The sequence below is a fragment of the Solanum pennellii genome, chromosome 9, assembly GCF_001406875.1.
Source record: "Solanum pennellii chromosome 9, SPENNV200".
Taxonomy (NCBI): Eukaryota; Viridiplantae; Streptophyta; class Magnoliopsida; order Solanales; family Solanaceae; genus Solanum; species Solanum pennellii.
The window spans coordinates 31916084-31934751 of NC_028645.1; the positions used below are offsets into that span (position 1 = coordinate 31916084).

Consider the following 18668-nt stretch of genomic DNA (forward strand, 5'->3'; position numbering starts at 1 on the left):
TCACCTATTGGCTCCAAAATGCCCTTTTCATCCACCTATTGGCTCCAAAATACCCTTGTCATCAACTTTTGGTTCAAAATTGACCACTTCTTTAATTGTTTTAAAATTAAACTCTTTAAATATTTTTTAAAATGTTTGGCGTTCAACTATTGGTTATAATTTAATTTATTAATATAATTTATAAACCAACCCACTACCCATTCATTACTAACTAAACCTCACCCAATTAATAATGCAATTATAATATCAAAATCGTCATAAATACTACTAAAACACGATGAAATTATAGATTCCTGAAAATGACATTCAAATTATTCGAGTCCGAATCGAAGCCCCAATTAAATTTAGGTTGAGCCGCTTATTTAGGAGGACACTTTCAATAGGATTCTCTTTCAAGATTGAATTAGAAATTTATGATTAAAGGTAAAGAAGTAGTACATCCTGAATTAATTCATGCACTTTTTTAAAATATAATTTTATAAATATTTATGATTTGTTTTAAAACCTTTAATATATTATTTTGAAAAGAAGTTACATATGAAGTAACATCACATAATTGAGACGTAAGAATAATTAAGATGAACATAGTCAGACTTTTAAGTTTATCGGTAATTTTTATTTAGACACTTGAATGTATGATAATTTACTTCTATAGATATTTTTCGCCTCAAATTTTTGAAAACACTCAATTGGCAGTAGCTTTTTTGTTGTTGCATTAATAATGTAACGCGTTTATTTATTTGGAGGGGTTTAATTAGTAATGGGTGAGTATTGGATTGAAAATTATATTAATAAGTTCAATTATAACAAATAGTTGAGCACCACGTATTTAAAATAATATTTAAATAGTTTAAATATAAAATCGTTAAATAAATGGTCAATTTTGAACCAAAAGGTGGATGACAAGGGTATTTTGGACCCAATAGGTGGGTGGGAAGGGTATTTTGGAGCCAATAGGTGGATGGAGGGTAATTTTGTACCATTTCCAATACTTAAAGGGTATTTTAGACTCTTTTCCGTTACATAAAAATACTAAAAATCACAATAATTAACAATTAAAAATATATTGAAATTCATATACTAATTTGGTTGACTCTCCTAATTTAATTTGGGCAACATAAATTGAAAAAAAGAAGAAATAACATATATTATTTTAAAATGACGTTAAATAATACTATAAATCACAATAAATAATAAGTTAAATTATTTATTAAAGGAACATATTAAATTTTGATTGACCTTTTAAATTCCATTGTTTGTCCCATAAATTGATATAAAGAAGAAATTTTACATATACAATATATTTTATTTGATTAATCACGCTTTTAAGTGTTACTTTATTTTTATTACAATATATGGCATAATTTAGCTTTAATAATCTTTGATATAAATCTGTATTAAAGTTGTCTAAAATTGTATATTAGGTGAAGTTCTTAAAATTATATTAAAGTTGTATTAATTAAATATAAGCAATCCATGGTCTGGTGATGGTGATTACAAAAAAGGAAGAGGTGAAGCTCTGAAAATTTGTTCTAAAGTTGTATTACAATTGTATAAATATAAATGATAGCCTTAATAGAATTTGAATTCGAAATATACGTTTCTATAAATTCGATAGTTATTATTTCAGAACAAATATAATACTTTCTAACAATGTAAACTAATTTAAATAGTATCGAAATATTTGAAATTCACATATAATACTTATAATATATTTGTATCAAAAATGTTTTAGTTATCTTCCTCGTGTCCATCACTAGTCGAGGAAGATGGGACAAGGGAATGAAATAAAAATTTTAGATTTTTTTTGTCCATTTGAATTTCCAAGTCAGCAAAAAAATATAGTTTTATGTGATTTTTAAGGTAACGTTACATTTGTTGGGTTTGAGGGGTAAAAGTGAGTCAATGCACTAAACGTTAAGGGTATTTTGGACTCCAAAATCAAATGGAGGATGTATTCGATCCATTTCCAATAGTTCAAGGGTATTTTTTACCCTTCTCTATAAGTTAAATCAAAAAAATACATAAATCAGCAATATAACAAATTAAAATATTGATATTTTTAATAAATATTGAAAGTGTGGCTAAGGAGTCCTATTAAATGCTAAAATATGAACATTTTGAAAATTTTCCTCTTATTTTTTTGCTATCTAAATTGTTATGACGTATTTTTCATTTATCCATAGGGAGATCCAATCGTCAAAATCAATAAAAAGACCATCATGGACCAAGATCCAAATGGATCAATCTTGTTGGGAGGTATTGCCCAAGGCTCTGTATTTTTATATATGCTTTTATTATCCTTCTTTTTTCATTCTACTATAGAACAAATTCTTTCTGCTACGTTTGCACAATTCTCTTTTAAAATATGTTTCCTTGACTACTTTTGTTGAATATTTCATTTTTTGTGTTACCTGATTTCCTTGCAAGTTGCATACCTTCTCCCAAATGTATGAATGCAAATACATTATCTTTTGCGCCTTATGCAACAAGTTTTAATGGAACAATCAAGAATACACCTTAGCTAACCTTCAAACGTGTTCCTTATCATGTAAAAAGATATACATAACCAACTTAGAAAGTTGATAAATTCTTATCTTTCCAAATTTTTTAATATATTTATGATTTTCTTCATATAGTATAACTTACTATAATTACCCTTCAAACGTTATAACTCACACTCTTCAATCAAGTCACTCAACCAACATCAATATCAAATTATACACCAATACTTTATAATCTTACTCGTATACTAAACATTTATGGTGTCAAGCCCGTGCTAGCATGGACACCTTTGTCTAGTATTTACATATTCTAGTCTCGTTTAACATTTTTCTTTTAATACCCATTCTTTGGCAAAAACTAATAGATAAATAACTTTATATATTTTTCCTTTTGTTTGGTACAAAAGAAAATATTTCCACAAAATGTTTTTTCTAGAAAACATTTTTAAAAAAAATAAGTGACTTCCTCACTTGTTCAGGCATTTGGTTAGTTAATAAAAAGTAATATCCCAATATCAATATAATCTGAACACATACTATGACACCAAATCAAACCCAAAATCTCGACCAAACACAAAACTCTATTACGAACCCCCGACTCCATGCTCATCTCTCAGCCTTGACCGAGACCTATGGTTTGGATCCAACTTCAACCTGACTTCCAAACCTGACGCAAAGACACCAAAACCAAACTTCAACCCCGACTTTCAATTCCAACTCAAGAAACTCACAAGCTCGACACTGAACCAAGTCTCGACCCTAACCCAAATCCAGATTGAGAACTGAATAGACGACTGATCAGAGGAGATTCTTCAAAAATATTTTCCTTATATCATGAAACGAAATCATTTTCTTTAAATTTGAGAAGAATAATAAGTCTACTCAAAATACATATTTCTGCCTAAACGCACTCACTACAAAAAGGATTCTTTTACAACTGATTTTGTTACAACCAAAAGAAATATATTACAAAAAAAATATATTATATCAAAAATACTTTCCTTTAAAACAAACTCACCATTGGGTTGGAGCCCTAATTTTTCTTCACCCAACAATTAATAAACAGCATTTACAGGTAAAATTAACTTACGAGTTGTCTATACTTGACCTCTCTAAACACCAAAATAAAAATACAAGAGATAGAAACACTTATTTATCAATAAATGAGAAGGAAAAAAAACCACTGCCTATATTTACAAATCATTTGCTTTAAACTTGAAAAATGTACATATCTTCACATCAATCATCTTTACTTGCTGTAACTAATACATCCCCAACAGCCTTTACAGGGTAAAATTAACATAGAGCTGTATTTACTCTTCCAGCTCTAATATCAAAATGAAGGGAAAGATCAAAGAGTTCGTTTATCAAAGAACAAAGGTAGAAACAATAAAAGACACTGCCTACATTGAAGATCACCCTTTTATTTTACAAACAAATACTACAACATTCTTCCTGATGGTTGTACTTTCATAAACAGCCTGCAATGGAAGTTGAAATGTGTAACCACTCCTGGTAACAGAAGAACCTCATCATTCAATAGGTTCAACTTGAACACATAAGTAATATCAACTAGCAATGGAAAAACACAAGTATACCTAACTAATGACAAAGGTGATCCTCAGGAATGTCTAGATGCTTCGTCGTGCAATTGAGAAGATCTTACATTGGGTTCTTCCTGTCAACATTATCCAGCAGAATATAGTGGTACCGCACTTAGCTAGACTAATTTTCCCATGTGGAAATGGAGTTCCTGCTTGCAACATTGCTAAACTATATTTTAGCAATATGAACTACCATTGCTTATTTTGCATGTTTACTACATAATATGCTTTACAGCAACTGCAGTTCGCCATTTTTATTACTTTAACATTCACCTAGGCTTCACCCCAAATTGAGCAAGGAAAGAAAGAAAGTTAGTATATGCAAAATTCATTAATGTTTTGGCTTGTCAGATATCCCAGATTCTGGCTTTCTGCATAACACAGTACTAACAAAAACACTTCTAAAGCAGCACATGCATGTGTTCCAAGGCAAAGAACTGAATTCCATAACCTGACTAAAAGCTCAGACATACAAGTTCCTAGTCACATTAAAACAATACAAAAGACTCCCTCATCCTTTTAAATGGTTAGATGTACCCTTGCTATTCTCCTGTAACACATACTAAGAAAGCACCTCAATCTATAAACTCTGCATCGTGTCTCCGGGCCTAAAGTTTATGAAGCTCCATGATTTAACCTATGTCAAGCAATTGTTGTCAAAACTACAGGCATCATTAACAACAACAATTTGGGAACACTTCTTATTTATCAAAAATGTCTCATACACCCCTTTTGATCAAAAAATAAAATAAAAAAACTCATACAAATTTAACAAAAAAGCTACAACAGAAACCAATTTTTATAACCTCTTAATCATATATTCAGGAATCTTAATCGTGGTCTCCAAACTCTCCATATCAACATCAACCCTCCATCATAGACAACAACTGAGATTATCAAATAAGTGAAAATCCATGTCTCCAAAAGATCCAGGTTCCTTTTTGTTCACAGTTCTTTACACTAGTGTTGCAGTGAAGGATTATAGCCTCTTTTTTGTACCCTGTTCTTTCTTGATGTTAATTACAATTATGTTGAATTGTTTGTCCATCAATTTTGTTATAGTATGGACTGTCATAGACCGCCTTTATTACTTTCTGTTCGCTGGCTTTCCTTTATGTTAGTACACTGACATTGTATATCCATCAATTTTGTTTCAGCAATCTGTATGGTCTTATGGCTAAATTCCACTTTGATGATATAGAACGAATCAAAGTCTTAATAAAGAATAACCTAAATACATTGTCAACATCCTGCAAAGTATTCAAACTATGATGACCAGAGAACTTCATAAACGTTTCTCAAAAAGAGGTTCAATATCATAATACCAGATCAACTTCAAGAATATTTTCCATCATTAAAACCTCGTCTTTACAACTAAGCTACATCTGTCAGGTAACCAGTCCCAAGAATGGAGAGATCGGAACATTAGCAACCTAGCTTGGTGAAATAACCTTGTGCAATAGACAAATTAGCTCAACAAACCTAGGCCAGGGAATCAGGAATTCCAATATTAACGAGTAAAGAACCATGAAAATTATGATGCATCCTCGAGGCATGAGAGAACATCACAAAATAAAACTGCAGGCAAGTATGAAAAGAGATGCACAACAAAAGAGCCCTATAGTAAAAACAAATTTTACTGCTGTGTGGCAGAAGACAATTGCCCGGAGAAGCTTCTCCCATCCCCCAACACAGAAGTTATGCATTTTATGTTCACAGTTCAAAGGATAATGTATTATGACGAACAAGCTTCAATTATCTTCACTAACAGATCTCCTTTGACCAAACCCCATTTACATGTCATCCGAACTAGGAAATTTCAGTCTTATTAGTATAAATGTGTCTTTTCATAGTCTCTTTTTTTGGTTGGCCATTAAATAACACAAACCCCTTCCCTTCAATCAAGAAAAACAGCAATCTAATATTGATAGTCTGTTAACCGAGAGCCACCAATTATAAATTTTCATAATAATTGTTGTACAGTTTTATTGATATACCAATCTAATGGTTGCAATGGTACATAACTCCGCAGCTCGTACACCGGTCAATTTTAGTAAACATGGAGACACCATAGAAAAACGAAAAACAAAAAACAAGACGACCCTAACTGAACTTCAATGTTAAGACCAGAAAAGCATCTCCAAGCAATGAAAAGGATGTCTCACCAAGTGCTACGCCTCAATCCCAAGCCAGCTGAGATCAGCCATATGGACCATCACTATGATTTAGTTCCACTAGAACCAGTTCCATTCAAGTTTTTTAATGTAATTTAGACTTTTCTAGTACCTGCAAGCTCTGTACATATTCTAAAAACTAGAATGGTAAATTGTAAAGCGGAAGTTATATTTTAACTCCAGTTGCTAACTGTATAGTACGTTCATGGATCACAGGTTCTGTCTCTGTCTCAGCAGTTCTTTTCTTTCTGGATAACTGTGTGCGTCTCTGCTTTATGTATCACTGCAGCCCAAAAGTGGCCATAAGAATCCCTCTTACGCAAAGTGTATATTTAGTTAAGAAAAATGAAGTGCACATTCCAGTGCGGCAATGCCCTTTTTACTTAAGATGCTGCACAGCAAACTGTGCACTGTCAGGGCCAAACTGATCTTCAGATACAGTTTTGCTTTTTTTTCTTTTTTCAAAAGAGGATGTAGTGTTTTGGCTAGGAAGCAGACAGAAGAACTTCTATACCAATTCTTTATGGAGAAGTTTTCTTCTGTTGACCAACAAAAATTAAGGAATAACAAAAGAAGGTATGATTTGATATGATTCTCATTATTATTTAAGGATCAGGCCTTCACTATCTCCATATCCAATGAAGCATCACAATTAGTTACTATTTCATTCCCGAAGCATGAACGAGCACTAGAAGACAGAGGTAAGATCAGAGCATACATATTATAGGAACTCTCGCATAAGAACTGAAACTAATGCATAGCAACATATAATTAGCAGGAGACTTTCCCTGAACTAGGTTGCATAAGGAAGAAAGTGCAGAATATAGCTACAGATCCACTAGGACTAAGTTGACATAATTGTTCTAATACAGGAAAAATAAGTTTTCAAAACCATGGGCAAAACAACTTAACTGCCACAGAAACTTCCAATCCAAACCATCTTCCAACAACAGGGCGGCAACCTGAAATGACAAAGCTAGGATAAAACCCCCAGAAGAAGAAGAAAGATTGTAAAGCTAATCACCTACATTGCGGTGCAAATGCTTGACTGAAGGCTTAGTTACAACCATCAAACACAGCCTTTCACTTCCTATCTACTATCCCAAGCTCAAGTCTTTCTACCACGGCTCTCGAACACTGCCTTTCTAGTCCTCCCTTTCTCTTCAACTGAAGCACGATCACTAAAAGTCCTACAAAATGGTGGCAAAAGGAATGAATTAGATTTTATGCTGTCGAATTTGTTGGTGTTACAAAATCTATCGAACACTCACTTCTGTTTCTTTCGGTTTTGCTCCTTGATAGACCTGACCATATCCATAGCCATATCCTGGTGCTCTCTTGTCTGTGAATGCATATCTAGGCCCTCAACGGTTTCACAATCAACCTTGCAAATGCGGCACCATCCCATACTCGTGGACTTCCTCTTTCTTGGTCTATCAAAGGAGTCCACATCACCCTGAGAAGTTGGGAGTTCACAAAAAATCAACAAGAGGATATGCTAATTTTATGCACATTATGTCAATCACGTGATAAAAATGCTATAAAGCTCTATTTCCAAGAAATAACACATTAAAAAGGAAAATGAACAAGATAATTACAGGGTTCATAAGGCAAAACTTACTGCATAAAGTCCGTGATTCGGATACCCCGGAACAGGATACCAGCTCCTGAAGCCAGGCTCCCCAAACTGTGGCATACCAGGTTTGTTGCGTCCAATTGATTCATCAAAACCAGGAATATCTCCAAACCCAGACAACTCCCCCATATAAGCACGGCCAGCGAAGGAACCAAAGCCACCAGGTTTATCAAAACGTAAATGACTTGGTAATTTCGGAGGATCCAAAGACTCATCATGATGCAAATGACTCGGCATGTCTTTTCCAAACAGATCACCACTCTGGACATGTTTGTAAGGACGACCAAAGGTAGTATGCTCACCACCTCTCAAATCCCCAAGACCATCAGTCTCTACTCCATGTGGATGGCCAGGCAAAGCTTGGAACCTACCATTAGAGTATAAGCCGCCAGCTAGATTGGAAGGTAAATTGAAATGTCCTGGCCCTTCAATAAATTGACGGGGCTCTCTGCCACCAGTATCATCAAAACCTGAGTGACTTACAAATCCACGTTGTGGAATGTTAAATAACTCCCCATCAGGGTTTCTGGCAGACAAATAATCCATATGATGCACACCCAATCCAGATCCTCCCCTTTTTCTATCATCGTCATTTGGACCAAGTGGTGCTTCTCTTTCTCCACTATCCTTGAAATGCATCGAACCAGGAGGATGATGTGGAGGCAATAATCTGTTCGGTGGAACCCCGGTACTGGCCTCAAATTTTGATCCAGAATCATATCCTAATCCGTGAGGAGGTTTGTCATGTGGCCGTGATCCTGCAACAACAAAGCTCATTATTTAGTGTAACTAATTAGGACATTGATTTTAACTCTTCTTGGCAAATTATTTAGGAAATAATTGAATATTAAAGTCCAACTCACCTTGATCACAAGGCACTGGTAAAGGAATTAAATGCTCCGCCATAGGCGCCTTCAACCTTTTATCCCTAGCAGATTCCATACTTCTAGGTTGGACAAATGGAACCTTCTCAAAAGACCCTGAGGAAAATGGGTTTGATTGATTTCCTTCAAAACGATTCACCCTTTGGTTTTGAAACATTTCAGCCTCTGCTGGATTAACCGACTGTTGTGTTCCACTAGGAATTTCAGCACCACTTAACAGTGCTCTTCCTACTCCCGTAATCCCCTCTGGGAACTCACCTGGTGGAGGAAAATGACCATGCCCCCTAGCAAAGGTTGTAATAGACCCTGGACCAGGGATACCACCAAGGGGGGCACTACTAGGCTGCTTCAGGAATTGTGGACGATGATCAAGAGAATTCAATGGCTGACCAGCCTGAGGTACATTCCCTGAAGGCATCATTGCAGTGGGGGGATATCCAGGGAGTTGGCCATGAGAAGTACTGCCTGCAGGTCGCACTGGTGATATTATCATAGGACCAACGGGCCTTTGCTGAGCAGACGGTCCATATTTCGGCTGTGGCATCCCATGCCCATACTGCTGAAAAACCCCTCCGTCAGTGGTAGCGTCATGTGAATCTCTTCCAGAGTTCAGATTCTTAATCGAACCATCGGTAGCATCAGAAGATTCATGCTTTTCCAGAGTCTGGTCCAGTTCTTTTGGAACATCATCACAGGCATCTTTGTCTGGTTTAACTGTTGCATCGGCTGATTTGGCAGCAGATTTAGGCTTCAAAAAAGTGTCATCTTCCTCTTTCTTAACAGTTCTTTTGTCCATAAGCTCATCTGAATCACCCCTATGGACATCTATATCACTGCTGGCCCTCTGTCTGTACTCATCATCAATTGATTTGGCTGGAAGAGAATTTAGATCCTTTTGAGCATTGTCCTGGGAAGGAACTCCCACTTCTTTCCTTCCAGCAGTTTTGTCAGGTAACAGATCACCTTTACTTTCTAGGGCTAACCGTTTCTTCTGATCCATCGACTCATGCTCATTGCCCGTGTAGTTCCCATAACTTGGATTTATTTGCGGCTGGCTTAAAGCAGGCTGGACAGGTCTAACCTGGGCTGTACTATTATATCCACCATGAGCCTGTGAAATCGACTGGACATGATTTTGCATCCCAGGCCTTCCTATATATGCTTGAGATTGTTGAGGTTGTGGGGGAGGTGGTAAGGTGGCATTTTGCTGCGGTTGAATATACGCATGCAAACTTTGAGGCACCACATTAGGAAGACCTTGTGGGCGAAACTGAGACTGCAACGGCTGCTGGTGAGTAAAATGACCTTGCTGGTGAGATTGGCTCGGAAATGGACCAGGAAATGTATGATGATGACTGTACTGTTGAGACATTGGCTGTTGATTAGACTGACCAGGATGTTGCTGAATTGAGTGTCCTGCTTGCTGAGCAATAGGATAAAGTTGAGATTGTGCAGGAACTTGACCTTGAGAAGGTACCAGCCCCGGTTGCTGATTGCCGATTAGACCCAGAGGTGGGCGCATTAAGGGAGGTTGAGGAACCTGACCATGAGTTTGAACCAGAGGCATAGACCCACTAGTAGGATGTGGGTACATTGGAGGTTGCTGTGACATCCCTGTAGCCACTTGCTGCGTAAGCTGGGTTTGTGGATAGGAATGGAAACCTGAAACTGCATTGGCTGTTGAAGGGAGGGTCTGACCCTGTGCATGAGCAGGCTGGCCGACCTGAGGAGGGCGCAATTGGCCATGAGATTGTGGATGATGTTGCACATTTATTTGCGGCTGGAGTTGTGAATGAGGTTGTGCTTGCACAGGAGGATGTGGTTGGGCTTGAGAGGATGGAGGGGGATGAACCAGGGCAGGAGGCTGCTGATACTGTGGCACTTGCACATATTGTTGTGAATGAGGCTGCATTGAATAGGTCTGTGAATATGGCGGAGGCTGAGTAGGTGGATGAGCACGAGAAGCTGGATATATTTGTGATGGAATTTGGGCATGAGGTTGCATAGTAGGTGGGAGCTGCTGTACTGGGTTGACTTGAACCTGGTTTTGATGCTGTTGTGCCAGAGGTTGAACCTGTGGTTGAGTTGGCCCTTTAGGTAGAGCTTGCATTTGAGTATGAGATTGAGGATTAAGTGGCTGCGGCTGGGATTGGGGCTGGGCTGGGGCTGGGGCCAGGGTCTGGGGTTGTGCTGGTGGCTGCATGTAAATGTGAGGTTGTTGCTGATATTGTTGGAGGGGCTGTTGCTGATAAGGATAGTATTGTTGATAAGTTTGCTGTTGATAAGGCTCATATCCAGCAGCATATTGCTGATAATACTGCTGATACCACTGCTCTGAAGTAGGCATACCAGCTGAAGCAGTAGCAAGAGCCTGAGAGCTGGCATTTGTTTGCTGATTGGGATCTTGTCCAGGAAGCAGAGAAGCAGTTGTGGTTTGAGGGTTTGGTGTCTGTGATGCTGGAGTTCCTGAATGAGCCTTAGTTTTATTCGAGTCGGTACCAGCAGCAGTGGTGGCTGCACCAGAGCTAGGATTATCCTGGGCACCATGAGTTGCCTGTTGTGCAGGATATACACCCTGTATAGAACATATACTAAGAAACCATCCACTACAAGAAAGATGAGTATTGCATACGTATGAAAAGTACTCACAGGGCAACTCAGGGCATGCTCATGCACTTGTCGATGCACAATCTGGACTCCACATCTATTGCATACAACTGGGGAGTCGCCAAAGGAACACCCAGAACAATGGGAAGTGCAATCAGAGAAGGAACCTTCCCATGTGCATCCACTTCTGTGATAGAGACAACGCACTTTAACTCTGCCTATGCTTTCAGCAAGTGTCTTGTCCGACTCGATAAGGGCCTGGGAGGATAAGTAAATGCAACATTCAAAATATCATGAGTAGCAAAAGCATCAGCAGTTATCTAAAGGACAATTTACTACAGGGAGCTCACTTTAGAGTCTGCTTCAGTCACCAAGTATCCATCATAAGGACAGGCTCGGCTCCCATTGGCAACATGTGCCAGACAAGGTTTGCAGTAGAGATGAGTGCACTGTGATTGGACGGCTTCATTAGGAAATATGAGTGTGCGACAAACAGGACAGAAATACTCTCCAGGATAGGTATGGATGTCAATTATGCATTCAATATCAAAACCCATATCAACTCAGGAGTAAGAAAGTTTTCCACAACACATCAATGCAATTATGCTTCTGGTAGATGAAAGCTGCTCTTGCTGTGCAAACTGCAAAGTTCACCAAAATAACTACAATTAGAAACACGAAAATAAATGAAATACACATTCAGGTAACAAAGACAACAATCAAGGAAAAAGTCAAAACTTAAAAAGACACAAATGCACCCACTTATGTGCAATGCTCTAACACTTGTATATGCTGAATACAAGTTCAGAATGATGTTTAAAACAAGAAAGAAAGTAAAGCAGAACTAGGTCCTGCGAGGATGTGATTATTAAAACAATAAGGGGTTGTTTGGTTGGAAACAAGTTACCCCAAGATAACTTATCCCAGCATGTATATGGGACAACTTATCCCATCACTATGATATAAATGGTGGAATAAGTTATCACAAATCTGGTAACCAAACAACATAAAAAAAATTATCACATCACTATCATTTTTAATTCCTCACACCAAACAAGCCCTAAAGGTTTTTGGTTAACATTTCCAGTAATAGAAAAGGATACGTATACACAAACAAGCAAAGCTTGAAGAAAATTACAGTAATGCAAATTCCAAATTATTCAATAAACCTTGACCTTGATAATTCTTTGAACTATACAACTACACCGCACTCACTTATCAATTCAACCAAATTTTATTCTCAATCTATCCTACAAGATTTACACTCCTCAACACCAATTTTGAATTGGGAATAATAGCAACAGTGACATAAACACAAAAGTTAACAAATAAAGATTGAATTCGAGCACAAATAGCCAACACCATCATAAGCTAATAAAATCGATTTCAAAACTTGAAAAGAAATCTTTTTCCCCACTCAAACTAACACAAACTTTGAGCTAGTTAATCCTTTGAACTACACACTAATTTATTCTCCATTTATCATGTAAGAAATTACAATCTTCAACATCAGTTTTGAATTGGGCATAAAAAGTGTGCACATTGAGAGAAACACAAAAGTTGACAAATAAGCATTGAATGATTCACTAAAAGTGGGAGGAGGGGCAGAATTCGAGCACATCAAGATTAATATTCAGACAAAAGTTATCATAAACCCAAGGGCGGCTCAACCCTAAGCCAAGGGCGTCCAAAGAACCCAAAAAAGAAACCCTAAATTCAGTTCACTCTAACGAAAACATACCTGTACAAAAAAAAATCGACCAAGCGGCAAGATTAAATGAAGAACCAAACGAAACCCTAAATTCAGTTCACTCTAATACGAAAACATACCTGTACAAAAAAGAAACAAAATCGACAAGAAACAAGATTAAACGAAGAACCAAAAGAAACCCTAAATTCAGTTCACTCTAATACGAAAACATACATGTACAAAAAAAAAATCGACCAAGAGGTAAGATTAAACGAAGAACCTAAAATAAACCCTAAATCAGTTCATTCGAATACAAAAACATACCTGTACAGACATAGAAGTAAATTATAGCAAGAGGTAAAGATTAAACGAAGAACCAAATGAAGATGAAGGAGATACATACATCAAAAAGAGAACCAGATCTGATGAAGACGGTGTAAAATGTTTTTTTAACTTGTGAGAAGCACCAGCACACTTGTAAAACCTAAGTAGAATATAAAATAAAAATATTATGTATTTATAGGGCTAATCTCAAACTATTATGGACATACTTTTAAAATTTTATCATTTGTGTAATTATTATAATTAATAATTGTAAATAATTAAATTGATTTTATAAAAATATCTTTAATTCTTTGAAATAAATATGTTTTATTAAAAATTTCAAGCTCAAATGAATTAGATTATTAAATATTAAACTTTTAAAAAAAATTCTTAATTTTGAATATATTCTATTATAATATTGAGAGATTATCTACTTGGTGTTGGTGCGATTATTCGCTGTTCAAAATAAATGTTCAAACATGTATCAAAAAATTATAGGGTTTATCAAAGATCGCTCGATAGTAAAAGTGAATTGGCAAACTCTAACTAGTGAGGAGAGCAGCAAACTGGTTATACCTAGTGCGATGGCATTTATATAAATATATAAGCAGAAATAGAAATTTTTCGTTCTGGCTATAAACAGCGGCACTAGGGGTGGGTTAATTGATTTAACCCTAAATCATATCGTCAAAGCCTAGAAGATATTATGTGTCCAAATTAGACTACTGGCATTACTTTTTTTGTTATTTCAAAGAACATATTTCTAATTAATTTGAATTTGTATTAAAAATTTAATGCATGTTACCTCACTAATACAAATAGTGAGAGCTCCACTCATCATGTGATAGGATAAATAATTTGTTAGACAATTTGTAATATATAAAGATCTTAAACTGAATAAATACATTTGTTTGTGAAAGAGTATGATTATTCTAAAATATCATCTTTGAAGTTCAACATAAGAAAAATTTGAAAGTATAACAATAAATGTTATTGTATTCTAAAGGGAATTGCTTGTATTTTCTTCAATTTGTATACATACAATATTTCTTTATGGAAAGTTAATTTTTTTTCATGCTCAAGTCATTCCTTTTTTATTGTGCTTTTTCTATTTTTCTAACAACCTTAAACATCGATGTTATGAAGAAGATATGGCATATACAAACAGTATTTATATAATTTAAAGGCACTTAATTAATGATAATTCTGTCAATCACAAACTGTCACAGAATAGGAATACTTTAATTCTACGACTTCAAAAATTTTCTGATAACAAGTTTTGTGAAGTTAACATTGATTGACTTTTACTGCAATGATAAAACATTAAATTAAGAAGGTAAATGAAATATTTGAATTATTTATCGTCAATGACTATAGTTGCTTTTCTCTAGCATTAATTGTGAATTATAATGCACAAGAAAATTCTCAGTTATTGTCTATTGGAGTAAAGAGTTGTAAGACATTAAATTTTTTGACATTAATACGGATTTACATGTAAAAAATGGCATAAAAATTGTATAGTAAAATATGATAGTGGTGGTCATATAAACAAGAAAGAGAATTGATGATTGTTATGGTCTAATGAAAATTTCATATCTCAATGTCAGTTATTTTTCATTTCATTTATTTTCTGACGGGTTAAAAGTTAGAGGGTTATTATGTTCCTCTCATTGAGAATGAGAAAGAAAGATGCAAGAGAAATGACAATGTTTCGCTAATTATGATGTACTAACAATTTCATAGCTACTCTTTTTATTCAATTGATCTGGTTTCATTTTAAAGTGACATTTTGTAAAAAAAACTATTATAAAAACTTTACGACAAATTAATCATTAACATGTCAGCAACATGACCACAATTTTAAATAATTAAAATAATTACATCAAATAAATCAAGAAGAAAGTACAACTTTTTGTTTATAAATATGTGAAATTTATTTTTATAAATATTGGGTAGATGACTATAAAGGTCCTTCTAGTCATTTTATAAATTTGATGTGTTTTTTTGTTTTGATCTTTTCATAGTTTTTATATGTGATTATAACTTGTAGAGATTGATAGTACAAATTTCTGGGGTGTTCGAAATTAGCAATTTGGATCATTGATTGGGTTCTTGAGTTTTGAGAAAATTAAATTCGATCGTGATCAATTTTCAATCAAGATGATCTTGAATCAGTGTTTTGATATTTTCAATAGGTCTAAAACGTGTTTTTTTAAAAATTTATATATTCCATTTATTTTCACAAGATTCCAAACAGATCATAGGGATATACTTGAAGTTTTAATTATTTTAGACAATTTGTTAAATTGATAATTAATGAACCAAGTTCATAACTCATTTAATATCTTTATGCCACGTGATTCATATAGAAAGATAAATTTAAGTGAGAAGGATTTATTAACATGTTAGTTAAACAATGAATTTAAAAGCTCCTAACAAAGAGCAGCTGGGACGCAAGTCACAACATTAACTAAGGTTCAAAGAGGAGATTTTCGATTTTATCTTGACGTTAGATATGTGAGATGTTACATTTATACAAGTATTTTACAAATAATAATATGTGGCTAAATAAATGTCAAATAAGATCATTTATTATAGGTGAAATTATTTTCTATACTATTAAAATTTGTGTGAATTAATCGAGTAATCACGACATAATGATAATATGATGAAGACATAATTATTGAAAAATAATGATAAAATAGGTGTTTTGATTGTTCATTTTTATGTATTAGGTAGTTTTGCAGGTGTTGTTTTGTATTAGTGTATGATTTATCTCGATCGCTATTATTAGATCAATGGTGAAAGAAATCGGATCAGTCTTTTTTTGGATAGTTACATAAAACTTTTAGGCTAAACTAGTTCTAGATGGAATATAGATAAGGTAAAGTATATGTATATTCAGAAACAGATGAGATGAAATTTCTAAAATTGAATAATATTTCTATTAGCCAAGACGCTTAGGAACTCATAGGGCTGCTAAAAATTAATTTTGAGTGAGTAAATCTTTCGAATTAAATTTTAGCATGAAGGGGTGGTTTGGGACGTCAAGGGAAGAAGGAATGTTAAGAAATGAACTTTTAGAAATTTATGAGTCTAGAGTTCATGCAATCCACTATAGAGGGTGATAAATCGTTATAGCGGGAGTGTGTAGGCGTTATGGCGGGATGATCCGCTATAGCGTGGTAAGTTAGAATTTTATATAGAAAAAGTCTCAATACCTCCTATTTTCTGCATCCTCATCCTTGGGTTTGAGATGAGTGAATTAGGAAAGTTTTCACTCGATTTTCCATCAAATTCATCGGTTAATGTAAGTTCATTACTCTCTTATCTTGTAGTGTAATTCTTAAGCTTTAGAATCTAGAATGTTACGTTTGGGAGAGGGTTTTGACTTGATTTAGTGTTGGAAAAAATCCTGGCTTTGTTAGAAGGATCAAGAATTGGCATGGATGTAGAATTTTGTTATAATCTGGAAATAATTAGGTCATTTTTCATTGATTGTTGTGCGTGTTTATTGTTTTAGAAATAATTAGGTCACTTTTCATTGATTGTTGTGCGTGTTTATTGTTTTAGACCAAAGAATAATCCAAGATATTGAACAAGCAAAAATCTAGGGTTCTTTAGAGTTTTCAAGAGACTTGATTTCATTTAGGTGATGATCGTATATTTTTCAACTCATATATGTACGTATGTCAAGTGCTTTATTGTATCACTTGTACAATGGATGATGCGAAATACATAGGGAAGCGTATGAAATGATACCGTGTTAATAATATCTTGCAATGAACTTGTTTACTTCACTTATGGTTTCAAGTATTTTTGTTCATTGTGATCGTGATTGTGCATGTTTTGTGATTATTGGTTGACTCGAATATCATATCTAGTATAATTACTAACACTAGTTGGCTCAGATATTGTGACGATACACTAACAGTCTTTGTGTGGTCCCATAAAAGAATCATGTATATGCATTTGTGATCACATGAGACATGTTTCATGCATGAGCTGATCCAGGATATTGTGATTGGGAGTCTTGTGTTCATGATCATTGTTATATGTGTTGACATGTATTTACTATTGATTATATGTTTACATTTTTAATTTGGAACTGGTTATGTGATCATACTAGTATATTTTGATTATGCAGTGATATTGCACTTGCTCTTTTCTTGTTAAGTACATAGCATCGTCCAACGACTGATACGAGATCTTAGATAAAGGATGCTTGACTTCGAATCTAAGGTGAGCTACTCTTTCAGGTTGCTATAGGTTCCTCTACATCTTCTTGTCTATCTTTTAGGTTCCTCTACATCTTCTTGCCCATCTTTTCAGGCAAAGATGTTGGACTATTAGTTCATGTTTTCTTTATTTTTGGGATTGCATCTCCATTATTGACTCAATAGAGTTTTATTACTACGACTTTCTATTTCTAGGGGTTATTTTTCCATTATTGTTTTGACTACTTATTGAGTTTATGGAAACTCAATCATTTAGTTGTTCTTGAACTATGATCCTACTATGTTACCTTATGACTTGACTTTAGAAAATAGTTTTGAGTTAAAATTTAGATTGGTAATTGGTTCTCCACAAGAGGATTAAAGTGGGTGTCATTCATGATGGTTTGGACCTGTCACACCTCATTTTTCACAAAACTGATTATGCAATGACATGACAACTCTTTTAGAATTTTGAAAGAGAAGAGTCATCACCTAACTATTTAAAGGCACGTTAGAGCACCATTCTAAACTAACTAATACTTAATTAAATTAAAATGTCAACGAAATTAGTGATTGGGTAAGGGTTCTAAATTACCTCAAAGGAAAGGTGTTAAGCACCTTTCGAGGTCCATAAATGTGTGTGCCTATCGAATCTCATATAAAATTATATGGGTTGTTAAAATATGAAAAATAAGTTTAGTTTATTGTAATTAATTATAGACAAACTAAGTTTATGAGGGTATGAAAAAAATTTAATGCAAAACAAATAAAAAAAGGACATATAAGTAATAATAGATTAGCAAGAAGATAGAATTTCACAAATGATATATGAAAGAATAAATTTTAGTTAACTATACTACCCCAAATAATACATACAACAATATATAAGGAAAAACTAAAAAAAAAGGAAAAAATAAACTTAAACTAAACTATCCTTCACGAATTAGCGATTGACTTATTAATCGGGAGATAATAGTTGTCATTTTCTGCTCGGGTCAATTTACATCATTTCGGAAAGGCGTATATAT

At 34.6% G+C, this 18668-nt stretch overlaps 1 protein-coding gene across 13 annotated transcripts; it reads right to left on the bottom strand.

The window, feature by feature from the left end:
• Window positions 1-3675: 3675 nt before the first annotated feature.
• Window positions 3676-13601, bottom strand: LOC107030925 (trithorax group protein osa-like). Of its 13 annotated transcripts, none has more exons than XM_015232142.2 (11): window positions 13503-13601; window positions 13151-13239; window positions 11760-12050; window positions 11452-11667; window positions 8782-11377; window positions 7904-8676; window positions 7554-7738; window positions 7311-7472; window positions 7195-7244; window positions 4103-6565; window positions 3676-4016 (listed from the first exon to the last, which is right to left on the bottom strand). In XM_015232142.2, the coding sequence occupies exons 3-8, from the start codon at window positions 11964-11966 to the stop codon at window positions 7391-7393; spliced, it is 4059 nt and encodes a 1352-aa protein (XP_015087628.1). In that variant the 5' UTR covers window positions 11967-12050; window positions 13151-13239; window positions 13503-13601; the 3' UTR covers window positions 3676-4016; window positions 4103-6565; window positions 7195-7244; window positions 7311-7390. The 13 variants fall into 13 exon arrangements, with proteins under 13 accessions (XP_015087628.1, XP_015087626.1, XP_015087629.1 ...); XM_015232143.2 differs by having other exon boundaries at window positions 3677-4016; window positions 4103-4257; XM_027919549.1 differs by having other exon boundaries at window positions 3677-4016; window positions 4103-4272.
• Between the last annotated feature and the right edge of the window lie 5067 nt (window positions 13602-18668).